Raw genomic sequence first — 27,635 nt, 5'->3', positions numbered from 1 at the left:
GATGCGTCATTATCGCCGACGTTTGCGGTCTTGTTTGCGACACCTGCTTACATAGCGTTCAGTAGTAGACTGTACCTCCGGATTCAGTGCCGGAAACAGCTTGATTGTTTTATTGTTTTCCTCTAATCATGGCCTACACGCACGCAACCATTAATTCCGCCGCACGTAAGCCAACACGAAATACGAGTCCTCGACTAAAACAGCAGCTTCCTTGCGTCGACAACTTCAGTCTTGCTTAAAACGGCTGTCAGATTCTGCGACGGAATCCAACGCTTAGAACGAGTTCTTTACACTCTTTTGCCGCTGGTGGTGACAGCTGCGAATGCAAATGTTAATTATGCGTTATGTAAGCCGATAGTAATGTGCGCACGATTGAAAAATATCGGGTCATATCTATAATGTTTCGGTTTCTTCTCGTCAGTGTTGGTCGCTGACGCCAGATTCTCAGATTTATTTCCATAATAAAGTCACGCGCAATGTTCAGCGCCGAACGAGCTTGGTGGCTCTAACCCAGACAGAGCACTTTAAACATCTCCAAGGGCATTACAGGACTGGCACAAGAAATAGTTCGAGCGTCTTCAATTTCCAGTTATTAGACTATTGCATCGCTTTCCAAATTTCGTCGAATAACCTTTTCTAAGCCAACGCATCAGAAAACAGCTTGCCTGTGTGACGTTTGCTAACAAACAAGAATGCAATGCTCTTCACTGAAGCTTGCGGTCATTTTAGTTATTCTGTTGGCAGCATACTGGCTGCAGTCGTGTAGTGTCACTCTTCACGTGCTCTTCTGGGCATGGTCGGACTCCCTGGCATGGCGAGAGCAGAAGGTCCGCGAGAGGTCAACCAGGGCCGGCCCAGGTCCCTCGTGCAAATGCCTGCTGTTGGCTCGGGTCAGGCGTGGCTAGAATTTGAGCTAGCATTTACGTGCGAAGCACAATACAAAGCACGGGACAAGCATACACCTCGTGTGAAAACTTCATGCTTTTCGCCGCGCTGGCGCAACTCAGGAAATGAACAGCTGCTACAGCGATGCGATTGTGCTAAATCTCAACCGTCGTCAGCGGCCAACATTGCCAGATTGGCCTCCGCCAAACTCCTGGCAAGCTCCGTGCTTGATCACAGGTCGTCACCTGGCAACACTCGCTTGAATAGCATGAGCGGGCCTGCTGAGTCTTGGCCTGCCCATGGCGCAGCCTGTGACCGCGGCACTGCGCGCGAACGAAACACCGCTTCAGATATAAGTGAGCCCGACTGGTAAACGGTAGTGCTTCCATTTTTGCCGGCCAAACGCACGAGCTCGAGAATGCACCGCACTGCTGTGAGAGGAAGAACCATCGGTTGTTCATCGGTGGCGATATCACTCTTACCTTGCGCCCAGCCGCGAAATTAAAAGCGGGGTATCCACCAATCGATTTCGCGTGATCCGCGTCTGGCAGCCTCTCCGCAGTCCAAGACGGGCTCCCGACGCGAGGCCCGAGTCCCGTGAAATTTAATAACAGGGCTTGCCGCCGATGCACGTGCCAGCGGATCGTCATAAACCTGGCCGAAGCCGCTGTGTATGAGGGCAGGCAGGACGCCAGTCTCAGTAGCGAGTTCGGATGAGCTGAAACGAAGTCTCTCGCCCGTTACCAAAACTTTACCAACTGGACTTCTAGGGTGGCGGAGTTCTGATTATTTGTATTAGTTTAGTGTCTAGCGCCCACGAAGCACACAAAACATACACCTGGTCATGCGTAGCAATGTGTACAAAATATGCAGTCACCTAATCGGTACCTCGCTGTCTTGGTATCATGTCATTTGAAACCCCGATCTTAAAATCTGCCGGGCCCATTGCACGGATAGTTGCCGGAAGATCATGTAATGCCGTAACGATCGAGTAATTAGATCTCCGGCTTCCAGACTCGGAGCGGGTCAAGATCATGTAATGCCGTAACGATCGAGTAATTAGACCTCCGGCTTCCAGACTCGGAGCGGGTCGCAGGGACCACGAGCCGATCACAATGTATAGTGGTACGGTGGTGAGTAACATGCTTGGTAACAAGGTCACGAGCAAATGACTCGGGTTCTGATGTCGTCAAAAACGTTCTAAGAAGGATGAGGTCGTGCTATGGGTAGATATTATTTGCTGAAAGCTACCTAAGCCTGCGTAGGATATCCCTGATGTGGTTATGTCTCCTTCACACAGAAATTATTCTGGTTGCGGAGTTTAAAAGTGTCTGCAGGCGTCCTAGTTGAGAAATGTGGCTCACTTTGTAAACGGTGATCGGGTATCGGACCAGTGATACCAAGAGCCCCTCTACCAGCGTAGCCAGAGAACACACAGAAAAAGGCTTTGACTGCTACGGCAGAAGCCACAGGGCATGTTTATACACCGCCGCGCAGCGTCGTCGTTGAATGTTGAGATTGTCACGTGCTGATCAAATACGACACCCAGGTTCCGCACAGTGGAAGTGCCAGAGATAGTGGCTCCCAAAAATTGGATGCTGATAGTGGGAAGTCACTGAATGCTTTAACCAAACTCAAGAATGGTGGTCTAAGATTCCCGTGCGCTGATTTATTTTTATCTCAACGTTGCGAAGCAATCGAAAGAGATTGAAAAAATTCGGTTTTATGTGATAACCAAGGGGATCCAATGTCACCGGGGCCTGCTCAGGCACGAGAAAATTCGCCGGGCCTGATAGGCATGAAAGTTAATGTCGCCGGGGCTCTATGCACGAGAACCAATGTCGCCGGACATGCTAGGCACGAGAACTTATGTCCGCCGGGGCCTCCTAGCACGAAAAAACAGGTCGGGTTGCCGTCCGCGTCTCGAATAGTTGTTGTGCCATCTAATATAAAGAAAAGTAATCGGCAAAATAGAGTATACAGCAAGGATCCCGCAGCTAACACTTAGCAGGGCTGATAGGGTTCGGAAGCGACCTGGGAGACTCATAACTCGACGGATCATGTTTGAGCGCATTTTTCATGATAATGGTATGTCAGATGTTTTTAAGCAGCTACTCATCTACCACCATAAAGCCTGAGCCTTGCGGGAATTGTGGTTATGCGGAGGAAGTGCTATCCGACCCACTCAGGGCACAATCGGCGGATAAAGTAAAATTACTTTGCTCTGGGCCCTTAACAATACAAAGTTGTCATTAACAGAGAGCAGGCGTCGTGTCAGCTGAGTGGTTTAACCTAAAGCCATGCTGATTAGACGAGAACATTGCGTGTGCTGTTAAGTAATCAGAAAGTTGTTCGCACACGACAACTTCGGTGATGTTCCCTGTGGTACGCAAAGTAGAGATGGGTCGGCAGTAAGGAACTTCAGTCGATTTGGGAGACTTTAAAAGAACGCACTTGCGTGATTTTCTATGAGCTGATAACGAAGTGGGAGGTAATGTTCTGTTCACAATGTGAGTATTAACAACGCAGGGAGCGCATGCAAAGTTTCACAAAGCAAACGCAGGCTCTACGGGCATAGCACGGCGGGCTGCTGCGCATCCTTGGCACAACGCGGCGCAGATTATCTGGCGCAATGGGGGAACCCAGGAGGACGCACGAGGGCAAATCCGACCCGGTTGGATCTATTTCACGGACGTGTGGTGTGTAGTTATAGCAGATCCGATCCGGTTGGATCTGTTTCACGGGCGTGTGGTGTGTAATTATGGCAGATCCGATCCGGTTGGATCTATTTCATGGGCGTGTGGTGTGCAGCGCTGGCAGATACGATCCGGTTGGATCTATTTCACGACCATGTGTTGTGTAGTTATGCACTGGAATCTACTCTACTCATAACAGCGCTGACTTCTGACTTCGGTGGAGAGTTGACGTGGCTAATGTACGCAACGACACAGAGGCGTTCTGGTTGTATATTTGCATGTTTAATGTAAGTACCTGAATGTCTGCCACTGACGCACTGCCGACCGGGAGCGCTCCGTCCCAATGCACCGCAACACGAAGTGCTCAACCTTAGCGTCCGTTTAACTTCTGCAAAAAACAAGAGTTTCTGTGATCCGTGCTAAACGCAAGATAAAATGACGTTAACTTCATTATGCGGGATCAGCGTATAGAAAACCCCTGATGTTTTTTTTAAACGCAGTGTTAATACAAATAAATCAAAATTTAGAAGCGCAAAGGGCTCAAGCTAGCACTGGCCACCAGCTTGCTCACGCTTGATGTCGAAAATGAGGCAAAGGTGGGCAGGAGACAGAGTCTGCATGGTGTATGCAGTGTTTTTGTGTATGCGGTACATGCACGGAAAACCACGCACACGATTCCGTCCGTCGGATACACCGAATTGAGAGCCAATATCTTAAAGCGGCTCACAAGCAAGGGACTAATTTGGCTCCGTCCTTACTAGCACAAGTATAGGGGGAAACTCATGGCTTCGTTCTCACTAGCACAAGGTTCGTCACAGTCATGATCATTGTTATTTTCGTTATCACCAAAGCAATTCGACATAGCTAATCATAGCAATCACCTTGCATAGGCTTTGTTTCTTCGTAACCATTGAGTCGTTCGCCTGGTTGCAGATTCCATGCCTTTTTAAGCTGCGTTTCTGTATAAAGAAAGTGTTCCACATTTGCATGGGGGTTTGAACGGAAGTAGTCATATTCAAGGTCATTCGGTGCAGTTCACAGCCCTGTCCTTCTGAAAGCCTATGCCCTTCTAGTTTCTGAGCCATACGCCCGTGAAGATGTGCAAATTTTTCTAGTAGGCTATTTCAAAGACACCTAGGCATCCATGACTCCATAATAACGTCATGAAATCCTGTAATCCCGTTGGCCATACGGCGATTGAGGCTGAGCAAAAACACATTTGTCGAGTCGTTCATATCTAGCGTTCGTGAGCACGATTCCACGACATAAAGGTCGACAATTGGCTCTCCTTGTTGTGCAAGGTACGATAACGTAATCAAAGAAGGACGCATTGAAAAGCATATTTACTCAACAGAGAAATTGCGTTGTCTAGAGCAGCCTTTTCCACTTCAAAGTATAGCAATACCTTTATGTCAGCTCATCTGATCATACGTGATGCTTGCTGCAATATCTTCAAAAATGGAGCATTCCTTTGATGTCATGAAAGTATGTACGTGTTGCACATGCCGTGCATCGTACATGTGAAGCGAGTGGGTTAGCGTGAGGCATGATGTTAGGGGTAACGTGTCGATATGCGCGGTGTTTTGTTGATACAGCGAAAGTGTCTTGGTCTTAGGTGTCCATTATTGTTTACAGCCGCTAAACATCTGCGTTTTGATGTGTCTTCCTTTTGATTATTCCATTACCCTATTGCCCTTATTATCCTATTACCCTCATTACTCTGTTACCCCTATTGCTCTTTAATCCCATTACCCAATTACTGTCATTACCCTATTACCTCCATTACCCTATTACCCCCATTTCTTATTACCCTCATCTGCAAAGCAGAAAAACATTAGTGGCTGAGATGTTCGGCTGATGAGGTCGCGCCCAGATGTGCCCGGAGTTTTTTCTAAACGTTATGTCGTTTGATTGTGGTAGCCAGAGTGAAGCCTCTCAGATGCGTCAGCGCGTGTTTTTGTGTTGGTAATATGCGTGTGTGTGTGTGTGTGTGTGTGTGTGTGTGTGTGTGTGTGTGTGTGTGTGTGTGTGTGTGTGTGTGTGTGTGTGTGTGTGTGTATGTGTGTGTGTGTGTGTGTGTGTGTGTGTGTGTGTGTGTGTGTGTGTGTGTGTGTGCCCTGTTAAGCTTCACATATTTTTGTCAAAAATTGCGAGCTTTTACATAGATGTAGTATCTGGCCAGTGTATGCAGCGTCTCAGTTGTTTAACCTTTGCGATTGGCAACTTTTAACGGTACTTTGACCCGGCTCCAAATCCGGAGCCAAATGAAACCAAATCAGATCCGTAATGATGCAGATTTGGTGTCAGGTTTGATCTTGTTTACGGCGGGTAATAGCCCACTTATACCTGTCGGGCGATAGTGTAGTCTGGCATAACACAACTTGAATGGTTGTGAACTGGCTAGGAAATGCTGACATGCGGCACAAATATTGCTCAGCCCTCACCCGACGGAGCCATTCTTACACACTTGCTCGACGAAAGGGGAACTGAAGTTCCCTATTAACTTTTGAGCTGAGACAGATGGAGGATTAGAAAAACCCTAGAATGCCGCTCGTTACCTAAGCTATCTGAATACGTCTCTGTTTTGCTTCAGGCTAACATGGCTAACATGGTTGTTTTGCTCCAGGATAAAACTTCTGGGTCACACTCATTACACGAAAGTGCCCATGTGGAAAATGCCACGAAATGCTCTCACCGGTATCATTTCAAAGCTCTTTAAAAGAAGTCCTTCGTCTTTGGGGCACTTTTAAAAGCATAATCTGTTGAAACATCGGTGCAGTTACCACTAATGATGACTGAGAAGTGCCGCAACACCACCATCGAAATAAAATGGGAAAGTCAGCTACAGTTATTTCCAACTCCAAATGACGCTGTTAATGTTTTGTCGTCACAATACTACAATTCTTTCATTCAATGAAGCCCCAGAGTGTAGTGCTAGACCGCGACCACTGACGGCGGCAGAATCTGTTAGTGGCCGTCGTCAGTTATTACAGACTGGAGGTACCGCTTTAAACCTGTTTTGACACGCCCATTGCGGGACTGTGGGCTTTAAAATGGCACCTCTACTGGTGTGGATGCTGTCGGATCAAATGCACGCTTATGGTTGGCACAACGGGCAGCAAAAGTCATTTACCGAGAAGCGCATTGGCTGAAGCTTGAATGAGCGTTACCATAGACCATGTGATGCAACCGTTTCCCAAAACCGAGGTGTGTTTAAAAAATCGCTGTGCTTAACGCCATAAACAGGGGAATCAAGTTCATGGCATGACCTTTCGTTTAACTGGAGTAATGATGGTCTTATATTTGTATGTGCCAGGGTGTCCAACGATTTTTCTCCCTCGCGAGCAGCTACTTCAAATCGGTATTCTAAACTACGTAACTTGTTCAATGCAAGTACGGGGAACATCATACGTGTATAAGGCAGCATAGATAGCCTTATTTCCCGTCAAATGAATAGGTGAAAGGAGAGGGAGGTGCATATATATTTCGGCTACATGTCTTTGCCAAAATGATCACGAGCAGTACATTTAGAATTTCCTGTCCATCTCTCCTTTTCTCTAGCATTTCGACGAGGGATGAAGTTATGCTAAAAAACTTTGCGAGTTTGATCAATCCACGCATTGTGGATCTATCTGCGGTCCGGCTTGTGTCGAATCAATTTTTTTCGCTAAAACATGGATAATGACCGCGCTGAAAGTTAAAATTTTCAAGCTTGCACGGATTGAACGGATTGAACATGAACCAAATAAACACGAACACTTAAGTAGTCTTGCATTTTAAAATACTAAACCACAGCACTTTTATTTCCAAGCAATGCACAAACAGACTTCACAGCATATTACTCAACCATATATTCCAAAAACAATTTTTCTGATCAACAGATCAAGTAGTCAAATTGATCTCAGCGAGGGAAGCTCATATACGTTGTTATGGAAAGCTCTCATTCCTTCATATGTGGCAGAGGCATGTTTCATGGAAGAAAGCACACCACAGAGTTTGAAAATGCCATCTCCTGTATGAGAGAATTAGAAGTATAGCAGCCTCATGGCACTAATACAGCTTCTCCTTCACCTCGTCAGTCAGCCAGATTTATGAGCATGTTAACCTCTACGATTATGAACCAAAGGCAACTAAAGACCGTCCATTCATGCTTCAAATGAAAATTTGTTAAGACTTAGAGTGGTTGGGCTACCACCAGAGCCCTTGGCAGGCTGCTAACATGTACATAAGCAGTCAAAGTCTCAGCGGTCACGAAACATGTTGGATGATGGTCAACATGTACGTAAGTCTTGCGACACGTGCTCTAGGCAAGGGGGGACTCCGTACTTATATCTGACTCTGGGATACTCACGGTGCACGAGAGGTGGTCTACATTAACGAAAATGCTGCGTCATCTGGTAAAGCATTTGTGCCACCTCTCTTAGCGTGTTAAAAGCATAGAAATGAATGCGAAGTGACGTACTTTTATCGATGTACTTGATAAAATTTGTTTTTGATTGCGTAAATGTGGCTTTATGCCGCTATGCGCTCCACCATTACAAATAGCAGGGTTTTCATATCGTCTGCAGCGTGAGCAATAGAGAGAGATTTGTTACCATCTGACATTTCAGCACTGGGTTTCGAAAACTACGCAACTATTTCATTATCTTGGATGAAAGCAACAAAGGCACCTTCCAGTGGGCAGTCACGAGCGTGGATTATAATTTTGATGCAGTCGGTAATCTGACAAGAAATGAGGGTTGCAGTTTAAGTTGCTTCATCAGTTGGTGTGCCCGACAACGAATACACACCTGAAGTATACACCTGAAAAATACACACCAGTGAGGTGCGATGGTTGTTTTAGTTTTTCAGAAGGCGTACTAGATCAGCGTCGTCTTATATCTGTGAAGAAGGTGCCGCTTAAACTGTCGAGTGGCAAGTGTACGCATGTTGTACGTAACCTGCGGCCTGAAAGTGTTAGATAATGTGCTCGAGCCCTTAGGTTTATTTAAACCAGCATATGGCACATATTGACCAATAAGTGTGATATGATAAGCAATATGATGAGCCATGCATGTTCTGATCCCCATGCAGAGTTGCAACACTACTAAGAAAGCAGTGTTGCGTATCTCAGCACTCACTGGTTTACAGCAACTTATTTTTGTCAGTTTGAATTAACGAATAACTAAGTTGTGTTATCTTTAAGCTCTTAATGTGGAGGGGGATAGGCGCGGATTCGTTTGATGATTTGTTTCTGGTAAGTCAGAATGGACCGGATCGGGTCGCAGTCTTGTAAAAGCAGATTGGCAAGCATATTGGATCTGGGCTAACTGGACTGGACTGGACCAGATCCTGGAAATCCAGTTCGTGTAATGATCTTCTATTGATACTGTCCTAAAAGTAATTTTCCAGTTTTCAAGAAGAGTTTTCAGGAAGGATTTTAAGCCATTTGGCATTATCGATCGAAATGGACGTGTCTAATCCAGCAATAAAAGAATGAAAAGGTAGCCTTCTCCCTCTAACAAGCAATTCCGTAAACAACAATGTCTTCTGTGCTGTCTTCCAGTTCTGGACATGCACGTGTTTTGGGCTTGGATCAAATCAGCAGCTTTCAGTCACGGAAACATCACCACTGCCAAAATGTACCTCATTGAGTGTCCGATAATTGACCCCGATACCGGTAGCCACCATTCTGAACAAGGTGGGGTGACGGGGAAACGATCAAAGTAATTCTCATCTTCGAAGCTCTCCAGCTGTCCTTATTCTCTTTTTGGGTTAATCTGTGTCTTCTGTAGGTGCGCTAGGTTATTCGGGTCACGCATATTTTGAATTGCTTAACTATGCGGATATTTGTGCTACGTACATCGGGTAAACGCAATTTGAATCGTTTGTTTATATTGGAGTGCATGCATTTGACGCCTGGCAGGTTCAGGTCAACCTTGCTGATGCGTCCAAACATTTCATACATGAGTTACAAGGTGACCGAAGATGTTGCGATGACGCCATAGTGGAAATTCGGCGCGATGTGATGAACTTTTCATGACTTGTGCTTGCAACCATGTAAGCGATCTATGCTATGTGGCAAGATATTCCATAGTCTTATGAAGTTTTCCAAGAATTATCGTAATGTAGATTGACACGATGAAGGGCAAGGGTGTAGTAGAAATAGACTGCAACTGCATGGCGGAGTAGGGGGGGGGGGGGGGGATTCGATTTCGCGTGGTGCCCGCCGTACGACTCCAGGTGGAAGGCAGGCGACGCCATGTAGCGTTAGCTACCGAGCGCATCGTAAGACCCAACGACACACAGCAGAACAGCGAGATGAAGGAACCTGAGAACGCGCTGCGTGGGGCCTCGGAGAGTAAAGTTTAACATAACACTGATGGCTCGCCGTAAGCACAAGCTTTTAACGTTGCACAAGTTTTATTCAAAATAAACTGTGCGTGTAAAATGTTCGAAGTCTTCACAGATAGGCATTTCTTTAACGAGTCTATCCGCTGCTCATGCGGTTGCGGCTATATTCAACCGTTAGCCTTCCCAAATGAGATGTACCCGGTCTTTACCCATTCGCTGACATTTTTAGGCCTTATCTTTAAATCATTTAAGGGACTATGAAGGCGATATATTCTTTTTGGGCTGACAAAGGTGCAGGAGGCGAGAGTGAATGCTACATATGATCAAAAACTGAGTCAGCAGGCGGTGTTGTGTTGGCTTTCTCTAAACATCCCCGATATTTTCGGGCAGCCTTACCTATGCTCTTACCTATGGGTCTGATTATTATCTAGTTCATATCTACCCAACCTATCACCAGTATAGCTATTTCATGGCACCCATGGTGCATCCGACCGTGAAAGTACCCCGAAAATCTTTTTTCATCCTTTTTCATGTCAGTGCATGGCACATATATTCTAAAACACCTTTCAGGGCATGAAGCAAGCCCATGTAAATTATGTGTCAATAAAGTAGCGTACATAGAGAGCATACATAACTTTTGACCCTCAAATGCTGTTTAAGGGGACTAGGGACGAGGGACATTCCGCTCAGATCCATAGAACTCCGCCGCGCAACCTGTGGATAGGGCAGCCCTGTTGCGACGACCTCCTCCGGTGCGCCTGGGGCCTCCTCCGGCGCGCCTGGGGTCTTGTCCAGTGCTCCTGACTCGACTGCAGTGGACGAGAACGACGGCAAACGGACGAGAAGTCCGGTGCGCCTCGGCCGGTGCGGAGTTTGTCAGGGCACCTCGCGCTGCGCCCGCCCGCCCGCACGAGATGAACGACGCTCCGGCTGTTTTCGTCCGATAATGGCGCTGTTTGGGCGGTGGCTTCGACCCTGGGGAGGTCATGCAAGCTGAGCAAAAAACAGCGCCGCCCCGGAAGCCGGCGTGCCCCGGGGAGCGCGCCACGCCGCCGCCGCGTCGATAAGGTGACGGGTCTGTTACGCCCAGCCGGCGTCTGGGGAGCGGCATGACCGACAGCGCGAAGAGCCACGGCATCGATTCGCCGCGAAAGGACCGTTCATGTGACGGCTAGTCGGTCACCGCGCCGCCACCCATACGACGGATGCCGGACGGAATGCAAGAATGTATCGCTTGATGTCGTTCATATCTGAATCGAGCACGCAGATGTTGTGGAAAATGAATTCATTCAGAAAACATGAGATGCCGCTTTCACTGCCCGCAAACCCCAGTGTTAGGGTGTTCCAATATTTGCCACCTGTATTGGTGCCTGCCAGACTAAACTGAATTACATCTGTTAGCACAGGAAACGAATTTTGGAGCGCACCGAACATGGAAAGGGTGCAAGACCAGAGAGATAAATAAATCCGTAGCACTTACCCTTCTCCCCTCATTAAGCCTCATCCTGAGTCCACGCGGCGCCTCCTCGGTCTGCGGCAAGCTGCAAGCACCAGCCATGACTGGCCATCAGTGCTTCTTTGGCAGTAGCGCCGCCGAAGGCCCACATACACCTCGAAGAGGGGTCCTCTTGCGCGGGGTAAGTCTCGGTAGCGGAGGACTCCCATGTGCATGTAGTTTTGCCCCAGTACCCATCACTTACTTCGCCCATAGCCCCGAAACGGTCACTTCTGGCCAAAACTGGTCCAACCAAACCAAACCAAAAATGTGCAGAACGGCTTCGTTGTAAATAATTGGCTTCAATGCAAAATAAAGCCATGGAAAGTAATACAGCGATTCCATTCCAAGTTCGGAATGTCTTCTGAGGGCATATGACACCAAATTTGCAGCAAGCAGCCGAACCTCGTGTGCAGGTGGCCAACTCAAAATCATTTATGGCGCACGCCATTTGCTATAGCAACAAAGTGCAGACAGCAAACAGCTTAAATTTATGAAGGCCGCTGGCTAGCTGGTCGGCGGTTTCGAAATCAGCACCTGTGCATCGTGCGATGTGTCTGTATGCTGGGATTTGACATCTGGTTCGACCGGGTACACTCCCAATGTAAGGCATTCACCACCTACACCAAATAGCGCTCAAGCACACGGAAGTTGCACCAGATGACGGTCCATTTTGGCATTGTGAATGTTCTCGCACCGTCCAGAGGTAATGTCTTAAGATTCTGGTGCCATTTTTCTCGAAATGAGCAAAATATGTTGATTCCCACCGACTTTTCTGCCTCCGGAAAGCTCAGAAGGCTTAAGTGCTGACATGTCTGTACCTTACCTTCGGTCTTGCCCGCGTTGTCTTCAGCGTTACGAACTAAAACACTGCCAAAATAAAAGCGTCGCCAACACCCGCTCGCATTGGCCTCGTGCCAAGCCAAAAACTTTTTGAAAATGGTTACAGCGCGATGGAAAGCCTTTAGATGCCAGTAGATACAACAAGTGGATCTGAAGAATACACCACAACGCTCCACTCACATAACTAACCAAATGTTTTTTTTACGTGTATCCAGCTCATTTCAAAAACGTGCGACGTTAAGTCAGGGTAATCCGATGGCCCTTGGCTCCAAGGCTGCCTTTCTCAACATGAAATGCACTCGTGACATTTCAACATTGTCTATAATTAATCATGATCGTTATAAACGGCAGTTGATCAAGCTGACCTGTCTTGTGGACACTGGGAAGTGAGACAACTTCAAAGTTATAGTCAGAGCACGTTCAGCATCGCACCGACATTATGCAACACTTTGTGGACATTTTTAAATGTCCCACAAAACTTGAAACCCACTTCATCAGTGGTGGTAAGGTGAGGTTTAAACTGGTGCAGGGCGGAAATCTCTTACCTTTGCAAGGGTGCAAGAACTAGGGGACCAGGGACTCATTTAGCCCCCCCCCCCTTCTGATCTCACATAATCACAATTTATGGGCGTAAACCGCAATGAGGTGGCCAAAACGTGACCAACCGTGACCGTGACATGGTTGCCTATTCCCGTCCCCCCCTCCCCCCCATCCAGTCCACGTTCCTCGCATAACTTTGAACACATAAGATTTTTTAATCACTGTTCAGTATCCGAATTACATGTACCCAAAATGCGCCGAGTAAACTGAGCTTGAGTTGGCGGAGCTCACCTCCATGCATGGTTGGCAGCAGTCCGCGTAGTTCTTGTGGGTAGCTTGCACCACGCTTTTGGGTTATTTTCATCGCACGTGGTTAAACCACTCAATATTTCCTCATGCGCTTAAAGAGGCCAATCACACAAAAATGCATGCGATTTGTGGTTGGATCAGTGACGTCACTACAGCATTTGAGAGAAATTATTCCTGAAGCACGAGACGTTTCGATCGCGTACTATCTTGACGGGAAGTGCCATTAGTTATCCATGACCATGTTACATTTTGCCGATTTTACATAACTCAGCGCGATAGCTGTCTGATGCGGATAATTTAGAGGAATTCCTGAGTTGGGGTGGCCCGTGATGTTATTCTTGCGATGCCGAACCTTATTTGCCGGCAATATTATTTTTCACTCGCACCATCGAGATCCCAAACCTTGCAACCAGAACTCGTTCTGACACCGCTCGCTCTCTAAAGACATTTCCAGTCAACTGCCTCTGTTATTTGGTGCCCATATGGGCCGCATGGCGGCAATTTTCGCCATGGGAAGCATTGTCACGGTCTTCAAGAGTCGAGCGTAGTTACCCAGTCTCCAGAATAAGCACTCACCCGAGAGATCTCAAAGGCGGATCTGTCGGGTAAGGGATCCCACAGCGCCTTCAAATAAATGAATGACCGTGTTAGGCTCCATCAGGTCTCATACTTGGTGGAGCTCAAACCGACGTAGTCCCAGGAAACACCGGCCGAGGGATGATAGCTGCCATATGACGCAGCTATAGACCAATATTTCCATAAACGTCCCGTCCAAACACTGGGGTTTGATTCGTCCCGACGGCAGTCGGTGACTGCACCGTGTGCGGTACCTCCGTACCAGGAACGCTCGTTGAACCGCCTGCCACCACGCGGTCGGCTCCCCGCGAGCGTGGTCTAAAGCGTGACCTCGCTAGCAGGAGTGCTGCCGGCGGCCTTCAGCCGCGCAGTTCGGTCAAAAGTGGCCGCACCGCCGGTCGAGCCACCCACCGGCTTACGAGCCTGAAGCTCGGCTGTGCCATCCTGCCCCACCGAGTGCCGGCAGGGTGGCCATTACCCCCTCGAGAGGGGAGGGGCGGCAGTGAAGCGGCCATGGGCCACGTCACGGGCCACGGGCGTCATGCCTGCCGGCTGACTGGTGCTGTGGCTATACATAGCCACTGGTTCATGGCGTTCATCCGGTGGCGACGTGGAAATCCCATATTTTACACCGTTAAGTTGGGGTCGATATGAGGTTTACATCAATGCTGCGGGAAGGGGATCGAATTAACATTCACCCGGTGGTGTCAGTCGGATTTCGAACCCGTCAAACTCACGTCTGATGTCAGCACATGCAGCCCGACAGACAAAAATAACGGCAAATCCGGCTTCTCCACGTGCGGAGACTCGCCGCAGCAACCCAGCGCAGCGTAAGCCGCTGTTGGCACGTTGGACCGACGCAGCCCAGCTTGAATGAGTGGCACCTGCACGTTTCTACACTTCTCGCTTCGGGGGGGGGGAGGGGGGCGAGTATTTTCACAACGTGCGCGTTTCGGGCGGGGGCAAAAGAGTGCAGTGCCATGTCAGCGCCGCGTAGAGCGTGTGACGTGCTCGTCCGGACGTCGTCATTCCGCGCCTTTTGTTAAAGGGAATGTTTTACATTTGAAGATATTGAGGTAGACATCATATATGATGGGAAAAGCTTACTTGTAACTATTGGTAAGCTTTCAAGCTTCAAAAATGACGCTAAGTAGCAGAATTTTAGTTTGTAAAAATGGCCCCGTTTCGCCATGGTTTGATGGCGCCATGGAATGGTTTTGTGACGACAGCAAAACCTGGCAGCATCTGATGGCCAGATCTGAAGAATACCTCGAAGCACACGAAAGCTGACGCCAACCGGCCATTCTCATCGCGGGGGCCGTGTCGGGTGGCGGGTTGGTAGGCGGGTTATTTGTGGATTTTTTGTCTTGGTGCTGGCCGTAAGAAAAGCTTCGGTGGACTGTTTGACATGCGCAACGTAGCGATCGCAGCTGTTATGGCAGATTATTGGCATCAAAGCCCGATATGGTGTGTTGCTGCGGTTGCTGCTATGCTGTCGATGATGATTTTGTCAATACTTTATTGTTGACCCATCGTTGCGTGCAGTGCTGTAGTCCTGACATTGATAGCATGTGACGTGTACAGTAGTTACTGTTCTTATTGTTTGTAACTAAACGTGGCGTCGTGAGAAAATTAAGAAATTTGTAAAATTGCCTTTGTTGTTTGTAACTAGGAATGTGGTGTCATGCGAAAATTGATAAATATGTAACGCTGCTATGAACTGATTTTCAAGGCATTGCTATTGCTATGGTAAAGACGATAAGGTTGGGGTACCAAGTGCTTTTCTTTGCTTAGGATTATTTGTTAACAGTAGTTAACCTTGATATAATAATGGTGGTGCAATGACACTCTTTCTGTACACAGTCCTTTGGCATTCTTAAATCAGTTGTTACCAGACATTCATAAATCATAAGCTGCTGTCCCCATAGGCTTGGCATAGAGTAGTCAACCAATGTGGTACGTTGTGTTGTTGCACTGGCCCACAGCTTCTTTGTGGTACTGCATCAGTGCTGTACTGTGGCATGACGTAATAAACAACGATATGGTTTTTGCTGTAATCCATGCTGCTTTCATAATATATTCCAGCATGAAAAGATGGGTCAAGCATGCACTCTAGTATTGAATTCCGATCTTGCACTGATTGACTAAAAACACATGATACAATATACAAATCGCTTTCAGCAAAACAGACAACCAATAAGTGGTATCACTTGCTCAGCCTATTTCGGGAATCCACACAACGCAGGTGAGAAAGATGCAAACACATCTTCCACTTCCATGGTAATGCATAATGCTGCATCCATCAGGCTGCTTTACCAAAATATAACAGGAAAATTTTGCATGTGGTGAAATGACACTGCAAACATGCTGACCTTGCACAAGGCTGGAAACATGACAAGTGCATGTAGTTATGGTTGGATGGACAAAATGCAAGGAAGTGATGAAGCTGCCAGTGCACACAAGGCTCATGATAAACACATTATTATGTGATGTCCAAGACACCAACAGCAATACTTTTCCACCTTTCTCAGCATCCACCCTGCCATGCAAGTTGCAATTACTATGACATTGATGATTCACGAGCAATGCTCGCCGGTATACAAAATTTGTGAAGACAGAACAATGTGCATCAGTAATAATCCAGCTCTGTATTTTCAGAACTTTTTTAAGGAAAGACAATTTTGCAAAGCCATATAATGTGAGCCTATACTGAGCGTGTCCATTAATGAGCTGCGCGCACCAGCCCCTACCGCCAAAATGAATGGCTGGTATAATGACAGGCAATCGATTACTTACGTGCTGTAATACCTCAATAGGTTTAACATGCTGGCAAGATCATAATAAAGTACTTGCCTTTGTACACCCCTGCAAAAGAAGTGCTAGTCTGCCTCTTAGTTTGCTCAGTTTTCCAGCATTTCTTTGTCACGTTCAAACACAAACATAAAGGTAGGGGCAGGTATCAATATATTACATTTTGTTGGGGGTCAGTATACTTAAGAATACAACAACAATGTTACCTCTCAAAAGTACAGACCTCGCACGCACACTCCCTAACACATCGAGATCAATGCAAGCCACTGGCACGCACCACTAGTGATCACACACATTTCGAGCCTCCGATTCACACTTTTCTCTAATAAGTGTGATCTCACATATGCACAGCTCGCGGGACTATCAAATTTCAGGTTTACTCGCAATTTCCGCACAGATTTTCAATCATAACACCGGATTTCACCGTGACCTCCCTTCAAAACAACGTCCCAACGGAGGTTCATGGTTCAAGGGGTTCTACTTGTAGAACACAATTTTTTGCTAAAGTTTTAAATTTGTGGTACCATAGGTGTCAAATATTTTGTGAAATATATGTCTAAATTACTGTAAAATATCCCCAATTTCATAATGCCTTGCTAACCAAAAGCCCGTGCAAGGTTCCGTGCTCCGGTGCACGCAAGGCGCCAACCGAGCTTTCTGTAAGAGATGCGTTTGTAGAGAAAGAAAAAAGAACGCCAGTAGGGTAAAAAAGACGGGTTTGCCGTCGCGGCTTCTTTTTATAACTTTCGGTTGAATGCCCTTTTTTGGGGCCGTACTTTTTTGCAGATAGTGGCATTCGTTTTTATAACATTGACCTGTGGCCTAAAAATAAGGAAAAACGATCCGTTCACGAGTGCCGCACAACCCGAAAGCGCTCACGCTTACGTTCGCGATGCGCATTCAGCAGCGAAATCTTGCTAACAGCCAATCATCTTTCGCGCATTGTATCATGGGTGCCGCTTCATCGATTTTGCGAGGATATCAGCAGCCATGCTGTTTTGACCATAAGCAGAAAACAACCTATAACATCACCGCGATCGTATGACGTTTTTACGGCATCATTATTGCGGACGCAACTTTGAAATAGGCTCCAAATAAGCCTTTTCGCATTTTTAGGGGCGTGTTACTCAGGAACCAGGGCGTTTTGCGTCTTAAAAAGGACATGACCGTGAACTGCATCAAAAGGTCCTCAAGATGGCTATTCCAGTTCAGAACGCCAACGAATGTGAAACATTCCCTTTAACAAGAAAACAACAACTGTAACGTTTAGAGGCATTGGCGTGTTGTCTGTATTAGCATGAGGCGACGACTGGCCGCGGACGGGACGCACATCCGGTGACCCCGTCCCTGGTACACCCTGGAGAGGCGAGAGTGGGGAAGACGCGTCACACCCGCGTTATAACCCCTCCCCTTCGCGAGCACACAAGACAAGCATGCCCTAGAATGAAGCATAAGGTCAGCGCTTGTAGCCTATGGGGCGTGGGAGGCAGCACGGGGGTCACGGTCAGCCACTGCGGCGGACGGCGCTGGCTTCGGAGGAGCCACTGACGACTTTGGCGTCCGCCGCAGCGTGCCCATTGGATTGGTGGTGGTGTGGCGTCCATATCTCATGGATGACACTCCACGGCCGGACAAGGTTTCGCGTGATGCGTCCCTATCATTGAGACCCGCTGTCGCTGTGGACCACGATCAGAACGCCGTTGCTCGCGAAGATTTCCCGCAGCTCGCGAATCAATGCACGGCAGGGTCGGTGTAATTCTTCGGTGGTCAATAAGTCATATGAACCCGGAACTAATAAGAACTCGGAACTCAAGATCTAGCAGCATGTATCGATTTTTAATTATTTAATCATGGCTTCAACGGTACTGTTTTTCTAGCTTTTGATTGGTTGCAGGTTTACTGCGACCCTTTTGCGGGAATTCTAGGTTACGCGTTGTTGGCCTTGCGGCGTTATGACACCAGCCACAGATTTCCAGGCCGCAAGACCACAATATGCACGCACAGCCATCACGAACAGCTACGGAATTATGATTTACCCTTGCCAGAAACGGCTGTCAGGAGCGAGGCCGTGCGGCGAGGCTGTCTTCCGTGAGCAAGCGCTTAAAACGACTTGAACCCACCCCGTGAATCAGACGGCAGGCGCTCTTACCAGCGGACCGGCTGCGTTTGTTATTTGTCCCTCCCCTCCCCCCCCCCCCCCCCCCCCCCCACTAAGAGCGCCTGCGGCCGGTGGCAGCGACTGCGCCAACCGACAGGTGACGTCAGAGAGCAGGATGGTTGTGACGAGTATTGCGGCACATTAAACTTTCGCCGTAAAGTTCAACCGTTGACGTGGAATGTTGCGACAGAGTCAAGGCTTAACGAGCAGACACTGCTTAGCGTGGGAGCTGATCCCACAAAAACATCCAGTCAAAAGGTCGTCTTAAGTCTTGGCACGCGCCCGGTGGGCCGGTTAGATACCCTTCGCTCGGGTGGGCGGGGTCAACTTGACCCCCCGAGATCGCGGGAACTAAGAGAGCTAGAGACACTAAATTTACAGGGTGTATTGACCTGTACGTGAAATCACTTAGGTCACAGTTTGAGCGTCCTAGGTTATGACCTTCAGGTAAAATAAGGTCAAACAAGATCAAATTCCAGGTTGGTCTCCAAAGTGCCCCCGGAACCTAGACAACCGTTTCTAAGCAAAAGGTCACAAGCTCATTTAGGTCAGTGGCTTTGTTTGAACTTTAAAAGACCATGGTGTCCAAAATCATGCAACACCGCTCTGAGCTTTGCATTGGGCCACGCTAAAACTTTCCGAGAATTTCCCCGACAGGTGGCAGGTCAAACGTTGAAGTACATCGGTCGGTGAAGCAGTTGTGACAAACTTTGGTTACATGGTAGTTTCGGCATGTATCGCCTTGGTAGTTTCTCACGATTCATTACTGGAGTGCGAGTTGCTAGTGCCATCTGGTCTAGTGATAAACTCTGGTTTTTGCATTTCTGTACACAGGATTGGAATCCATGAAGAAGTTTTGATTGTTCGTACGGTCATTAAGTATAAAAACCGTCATGAAGTGCTGCGTCCCCTTCTGCTCTGAGCCTGGCGGTCACAAGTTCCCTGTTGACAAAAAAAACTGCGAAAAGCGCGGATAAATGCGATTAAGAGGAAAGATTCCAAGACATGGAGGCCCTGGATTCCGAGCAGATATTCGGTGGTTTGCAAGAGCCTTCGTTGTGTTGAAAGTGTTTGGTTGCATAGAGTTTGATGTAATACAAACATGATTTGAGCACAACAGTTTATAGCTTACCAGATGTACTAAGAAAACACAAGTGTTTTAATGTATGCTTTGGCTAGTCATCACCCACGAGCCTGTGACCAACATCTGGCTTGTGAACAGAAATATGAAGCATTGTGGGCTATTCACATTAATTATGCTGGTGATACATCTTATTGCAGGGTAAATGACCAACAACTTTGTGTGCTACAAGCGTAATGGAAGCTATGCTCTCAGTAGTCATCATATATACTCCACCCCATCATCCACCACAATCAAAGCTAAACCTCAAACATTTGATTGATGAAGCTTCAGATATCACTGGGCATAAGTAACAGTACAGATATGCAAACAATCTGCAAGAGCGTGATTTTCTACACTTGATTATGCACAAGTACCATCAGGGAAGGGACAAGGCACACCCTATATATCGACCACCCTACGATTGCAGGGCAGGGACCATATAATTCTCATAGAACTCTCTCAGCTTTGGAATCATCATTTGTCCCTACAGTCCTGGAACCTTTTTAATAACCTCCACAGACAGCTGACCACTTTCTGGATGTATTTTGTAGAACACAACAAAGTAGCATATCCCTGACCTTGAGATCCCTAACTGTACTTGCACTTGTCATCAGTACTGGGATTTCCCCTTTTAGACAAACCCAAGTTCATCATCCTTGACCAGGAAATGAATATTTTCCTCATCCAATGTTTTGCCACTAGCCGAATAAGGGCACTTCATCTCAATCAGGAACTTTGGACCATTGCTGCCACTGCCCACGGGCTCAACCACACCATCAGGGGTGCATGCAAGCATAGTATTGTTAGGGTCAATGAGGAGATCACACTGGCTCACTTTACAACTGTTCATTTTCTCAAACAGCCGTCTTGCAACTGCCTGCTTTGCCTTGCCATAAGCAACTGCAGGTATGTGGTTTAGAGGCTTCTAGGCCACCATCGTGAATGCCAGTTTGGTTCCATCAGTACTTGACTTCATGTTCATCACCTTTCCAAAGTTGGATGCTGTCAGCCGCACTCGTCTTTCTTGCAGCCACATCTGTGAGGACCCCTGCTCCATTGTTGCAGTGGCTATCTCTTCTGCCTTTTCTTTTGTTACTTCATGCATTGTTCTGACTGTTGCCAATCCTATATCCTCCTGCAGGTACTCGTGGTCTTGTGCAACATTGGTGACCTTGGCAGTATTTGCAAACGCTGCAGATCCACCCAGCTTGACTCCTCCGACACACTCATAAGTTGTCACTTAACTACGGAATCTGGCTGTTTCAGACATGCTTATTTCTGATCTGGTTACCTCCTGACAGCTTTTAAGGTTTAGGGGTGGGTATGCCTGGCTACCTAGAACAATTTCCCACCTTGTATATCATGTTTTAACACTTCATTGGTGTGGTTACCAGTTGCTTTTTGCAGGGTTTGTCCCATACATGTCTTACCTCAGTACAGGTGTTTTTCCAGGAGCAACTCAACGGTTCTCACGAAGTGCTCAACTGCGAACAAAAGTACATTAATGTGCTTGCACTTCGCATTCAGGCCACTCCCAGCCGCAGGCTCACACCGTGCATGTTTGACTGGTCCAGCATGATCAATGGCCAGAGCCACTGTGTATGTCCATCAGCTTTTTCATTTCTGCTTTCACTACTCCTTGGAAGTACGTGACTTCACATGTATTTCCTACTAAAACTGACTTCACAAACTTTCCCTTGGACGTGGGGAAAGCACTCTGGTGAATTTGACCATTTTCAGCATTCATATAATTCTGTATGGTGCTAAAATCTACCTTGGGCATTTCCAGCCTCTGACTTGCTCCAAGGCTGATTAGTGCGATGTCTGCAGGCACCAAGACTTGCTGCTCCACCACATTGGTTACTTCAGATTGACCGAAATCATCATTCCTGTCATAGGCGATGAGCCCGTCAACAAGTTCCTGCTTCTTGCCAGGACTGGCTCCTTTCCGACGCAATAGTTTTCTCAGTTGCTCTAAACGAAGCTGCCCGTATCCCCCCCATGATTTCAGCTCGGCCAAAAGATCGGAGAACACGCGCTAAAACAAGCAAAATAATGTTTACATTCAATCCAACCTCTCACTAACAAACTCTTAAGGTCTTCTCAACTTATTGGGCACGAGGTCCACAAAACATCATACCATGAGTGACGTCAGCGCAATATGTATAATGGCACTGTTCCTTTAATGACGTCATTTTACAAAGATATATGCAGTCGCTTCATTTTTGACGCAGTAAAGCGTCAATAACTAGTTTTCAGTGATGGACTTCAAGTCTGCCAGCGCCTCTAACGGCGGAGTTTGTCCCTGGCATGGCCCTTTGAATAACCGGCAAGGATTACACTAGGTAGTATGCTCCGAAAAACGAAATGTTGGCTTAGGTCATCTTAGGTCAATGATCTTTTCTGACCTTTAAGAAGTCTATGGAAGATGCATATTGCGGTTCCTACTGTGAATAAATTCGAAGTGAGCACCAGAAACTATCTCATACAGCAAGTCCTAGAGTAATAAAACAGGCTGGTTTTTACCTTGTTCTGACCTCCATACCTGATCTTAGATCAACGTAATTTGCTCATCCAGTATTTGTGTTGCCTAAGAAAGCATCTCAGAGATGTATGGCTTCGTCAAACACTCCGTTGTTGCATCAGATTGAATGATTCCCTAGAAATTGCCGTCGCTGAAACCATGGCCTGATTTTGACCTGCCATAGGTCAGCGATCTTGGAAGGTACATTTAAATTTTTTATATGAAACGATCCGCTATTCAATTGTCTACGACTTTGCAAAATTTTGCGCGGGTATGCCACGCCGTTCGGAAACCATTCTGGCAAAACCTTTAGGGGGGTCAATTTGAACCCTCACCCCCACCCGAGCGCGTGTTAAAATTCATGGCTGCTCCAATCATCATGCATTTTAATGCCACACACTCTATGGGTCGCTAGAAGAGTAGTCCTGATGTCACAAATGAGGAGAGTGCATGCTCTGATTCCCATTTGTGTGGCCCTAGACGTGCTAAACCACCCCTTGCTTTCCGTGAGAGGGGATGAACAAATCCAGCTGTTGTCGCATGAAAAACTTGTCAAACATTTGCAGTCCGGCCTCACATATGGAGGACTTGACCTCACAAAACCCTTAGACACCTACTGGCTGCTATTTGGTGCGCAATAATAACCGGGAGGTCGATAAGACAGTAGTAATAGCCGTATTCCTCGGAGAAAAACAGGAGAGTGGGCATATGGATGGGTTGATATGTCAGCAACATGCCTTTATCGAAACCATAGCAGAAGACAGCTTCTGCTATTGTTTCGATGTAGGCATGTTGCCGAAATCTCAACCCATTTATGTTGAGAAGAAGCTATATTCTGCTAATGCTTCGATAAACGCATTTTGCCGAAATTTCAACCCATCTTTGTCTCTATTCTCCTGGTTTTTCTGAGAAATAAGGCTACTACCGCTGTCTTATCCATGTAATTAACGTACCTCACAAATGCACTTACCAACTTAAGTAATTTAATAACCGGAAGGTCGCTGCAGAGCTATTGGTAGAGCGCTAGACTCGCAATGAAGACAATCCTGGTTCGAATCCCAGTAATAACAAAGAGAGAATTCTGGGTATGACGTACATGGCTGACAGCCAAGCACCATCCAGTCACTCTCAGCACTCCGTGCCACCTGACGACGGCCGGTGAGTTAGCTGTCCGAGACGTTATGTACACACTAACACGCAAGACCAGAACGACAGTTCAAACAATTATTTCATCCGGGAAGCCGACTTACTTCCATCGCTTTTGCAGCTTTGCTCTGGCAAGCGGGGGTGGAGCACTTCGCTGACTGAATCAACCCGTGGACTGTGGATCAATCCATGGATTGTGCACCAGTCCGTGGATTGTGGATCAGTCCGGGGGCCGGACGGGACCGGATCAGAATGTCGACCAAAACATGGAATAGGACCGGAAACGATTTTCAAATCTGCAAGCTCACACAGATTCAGCAGATTGAAAACAAACCAAATGCACATTAAAATTGGATTAAATAGATTAGATAGATAAAATTAGATAGATTAGAAGTTGATGAGAGTAAGTGACACTTATGCGTGTCACTGTGGAAAACTAGGTCTCTCCTTCCAAAGTGACTAGAATGTCTGATAATATAATACAATCGTCGATCTTATCCTAACATAATTATGATTCTTCCTGATCTTGCTAGCAATCCCGTTTAACTTAAGTGTGTGACATTCAATTTCAGAGTTGGAAAACTGGGCAGGAGCATGTTTTGTTGGTAAAAGCGTATCACAGAGTTGTGATGCCCACCTCCTGTCTGAGAAATGTCAAAAGCGATTTATTCCATGTCGACACTATACTTTGTCTCTCTAGTCAGTCAACCAATCTTATGAAGTTGACACTAGCTTTGAGTTAAGTATGCTACCTTAGTTGATCAATTTCCAGGTGTCCGTCAGAACAGAGATTATTGCATTCAATCTATCTTACAGTATGAGCATGTTGGTTTATACAGCCAGGGACTAAAGGTTAAGTTTCTCACCCAGCAGTAGCTGCTTGATGTGAGTTAGGTACTGTTTGCATACAGTCAGAAACTTTGGTATCAGGTAGGTACTTATTGCTTTGGGTCCTGTCTCTTCTTTTCTCACATGGGAAAAGCGTGCACAAATTGGACCCCAACAATGCATTGGTATACCTGTCTAAAATGTCTGATGATATGATATTTTACTGCTTACATTACTTTATAATGCAATGGTTAAAAAGTTCAATGCAATTTCTACAGAAAGTCAGAAGAAGTAACGTGTGTAAACTGCCAGCAAAGACTTTTCATTCACACCTCAAATGAAGACTTGATAAGATTTGGAGCAGCTTGTGCGATTACTCGAACCTTTGGCAAGTGGCTAGCATGCATATGAGATGTTAAAGTACCAGTGGTCACGGGAGATGTAGGATGACGGGCAAAATGCTTCGACCTCTTCCGCGTTGTTTTATGTATGTATATATATATATATATATATATATATATATATATATATCTGTGTGTGGGTGTGTATGTGTGTGGGTGTGGGTGTGGGTGTGTGTGTGGGTGGGTGTGGGTGTGTGGGTGTGTGTGTGTGTGGGTGTGGGTGTGGGTGTGTGTGTGGGTGTGGGTGTGGGTGTGTGTGTGTGTGTGGGTGTGTGTGTGTGTGTGTGTGTGTGTGTGTGTGTGTGTGTGTGTGTGTGTGTGTGTGTGTGTGTGTGTGTGTGTGTGTGTGTGTGTGTGTGTGTGTGTGTGTGTGTATGCGGTACTCACGGTGCACAAGAGACGTTGCGCACTTGGTGGCGTATAGCTTGATCCATGGAGAGCAAGCCCAGTAATCAATTACGGATAAGTTAGGGTCGTAGCCTGCAGCGTTCAGTTGCTCAGGTTGCAATGCTTGTCGCAGGTCACGGAAGACAACCTCGACGAACGGCCTCTGCCGTGACAACTGTCTCCTGTAAAAGTAGACCTTAATCCAGTAGCTGCCCGCGATATTTGTGCGTGCGTCTTGTGGTCTTGCGTTCTGGCGATCTGTGATTAGGTTTGGATTGCAACATCGCAAGGCCAACTACGCGTAAATTAGATTTTCCGGAAAAGTGTCGCAGTAGAGCTATAACCAATCAAAAGCTTGAGTGTGCCGTTGAAGCCATGGCTGAAATAATACCGAACAACCGAACATACCGTTGGAGGCAATACTGTTAAAGCCATATCAAAATCATTAAAAATCGATATATTGTGCTGGATCTTGAGTTTCGAGTCCGTATTAGCTCTGAGTTCTTATAGCTTAATGACCATCGAAGAATTACACTGACCCTGTCGTACACTGATTCGCGAGCTGCGGGAAATCTTCGCGAGCAGCGGCGTTCTGACCGTGGTCCACAGCGACGGCGGGCCTCAATAATAGGGACGCATCACGCGAAACTTTGTCCGGCTGTGGAGTGTCAACCATGAGACATCTGCGTCACACTACCACCAATCCAATGGGCACGCTGCGGCGACCGTCAAAGCCGTCAGTGGCTCCTCCGAAGTCGCAGCGTCTGGCGACCTCGACACCGACGCATATGCCCGGGGCTTCCTCGAGCTGCGGAATATTTCGCCAGCTGACGGTCGGTCTCTGCTCGGACCGTCTACGGACACACCCTGCGCTCGGCCGTCCCGGCGCATCACTGTGCGTTTGCCTAGCAGTGGCAGGCCGCTGATCAAGAGGACCCCAGCCTGACGGCGCCACTCCCTCGCGCCGCAGTCAGCGCCAGCGTCGTCCGCCGCAGCAGCTGACCGTGACCACGTGTGCTGCCTCCCACGCCCCATAGCCAACAAGCGCTGACCTTATGCTTAATTCCAGGACGTGCTTGTCTTATGTGCTCCCGGTGAGGAGTTATGTCCCGAGTGTGAGGCGTCTTCCCCATGACTCTCGCCTCTTCCGAGTATCTTAGCTCTAGGGACGGGGCGCGAGTGTCAGGTCACGCCATTCGACATGAGTTATGTTTTTGTACCTCGACGTACCTTCGGCGCTGAGCACGCGCGGAACACAATCGATATTCGGGCGAGTTCTGCCAGGTCGGGGCACTCGGAAGTGGAGGCGCCCGTCCCCCTTTTGTACGTTCGATGAACGATGAACGGCACCTTTTTCGTTGATCGCCGGGATTTGATTTGCCAACTATTTTATGGTGAATTACACCACACTCCAAGCTTTGCCGAAAAATTTAACTTAACATTGTTTCTAAATGGGAAGTTGTTCTTCCACATCAAAGCAATTTTGAAAGCAACAAGACATCGCAACAAAGTTTTCCTCCAAATGTCAGCATCGGGAGGAAATTAAAGCGGACACCATCGTGGGAGAAATCAGGTTATGGGGAAGATTAGGCAAAGCTTATCGGCTCAGCCCCAACTGATTTTAAAAGGCGGCACACCTGGCCATGGCCGACATCTATGCACGCAGCAGGGACTGCATGCGGTGCGGAACACGCGCGGAACACCGCCGATGTTCGGGCGAGTTCTGCCAGATCGGGCACCCGGAAGGGGAGGCGTCCGTTCCCCTCGGAGCCGTTACTATTCGGGCGAGTCCTGTCAGCTCGGGGGACCCGTTCCCCTCGGAGCTGCTACTACTCTGGCGAGTCCCGCCATGTCGGGGCGCTCGGAAGTAGAGGCGCCCGTCTCCCTCGGAGCCGCCACTGTTCGGGCGAGCTCCGCCAGGTCGAGGCACTCGGAAGCGGAGGTGCCCGTTCCCCTCGGAGCCGCTTCTATTCGGGCGAGTGGTCCTCAAGACGCTGGATTACCGTGATCGGTCACAAGTCTTAGGCGGATAGGAGGCGCTGATTGCCGCAGATTGTTTGCCCGCTCGGTGAGCTGATTTGGGGTCGAAGCGCTTCCGGGGTGACGTCGCTGCAGCAGTTCTTGGGCCATTTTACACATCCGGACGCCTTTAGTGGGTGATCAGAATTCCCTACCGGCGGGCGCATTAGCTCCCGAAAACATTACACTCGCTAGCCCGCGACCTGAGCTCATTCTCAGCAGGAATTTAGATGACAAAGCACAAAAGCTTCTCTGAAGAGAACCCCTCGTTATATAATGCTTGCAAATGTTGGCAGACACTAACGGCAGGATGCTTCCAAGAACAAGAAACTTGTACAGGACTTTTGATAAGTCATTGCTATTTGGCAGGATTATGTTATTAACTTCTTGTTGTATTAGTACTCTACTTACATCAGTCCATGTCGATGTCGTTTGTTCTTTGTCGTGCGCATTTTGGGAAATGCAGTATTCATTACATAACACGCACTTGCTTACCTGATCAAAGAAAACGTGTCTGTGTTTGTCTGGGCTTATTGGGAAACACCGAATGAGGAGCTACTG

The 27,635-nt window shown here is 47.5% G+C and overlaps 1 protein-coding gene across 1 annotated transcript in view; it reads left to right on the top strand.

The window, feature by feature from the left end:
• Positions 1-26,057, top strand: part of LOC119089878 (rhodopsin) — a 93,164-nt gene extending 67,107 nt beyond the window's left edge. The window contains exon 7 of the mRNA XM_037212684.1: positions 26,026-26,057. Within this exon, the coding sequence (XP_037068579.1) occupies positions 26,026-26,057 (32 nt within the window). The remainder of the gene's footprint in view (positions 1-26,025) is intronic.
• Positions 26,058-27,635: the final 1,578 nt, after the last annotated feature.

Source organism: Pollicipes pollicipes, unplaced genomic scaffold (assembly GCF_011947565.3).
Source record: "Pollicipes pollicipes isolate AB1234 unplaced genomic scaffold, Ppol_2.1 Scaffold_3087;HRSCAF=3621_pilon_pilon_pilon, whole genome shotgun sequence".
Lineage (NCBI taxonomy): Eukaryota > Metazoa > Arthropoda > Thecostraca > Pollicipedomorpha > Pollicipedidae > Pollicipes > Pollicipes pollicipes.
The sequence above is the reverse complement of the archived record's forward strand: the minus strand, read 5'-3'. Positions and strand labels throughout refer to the sequence as shown.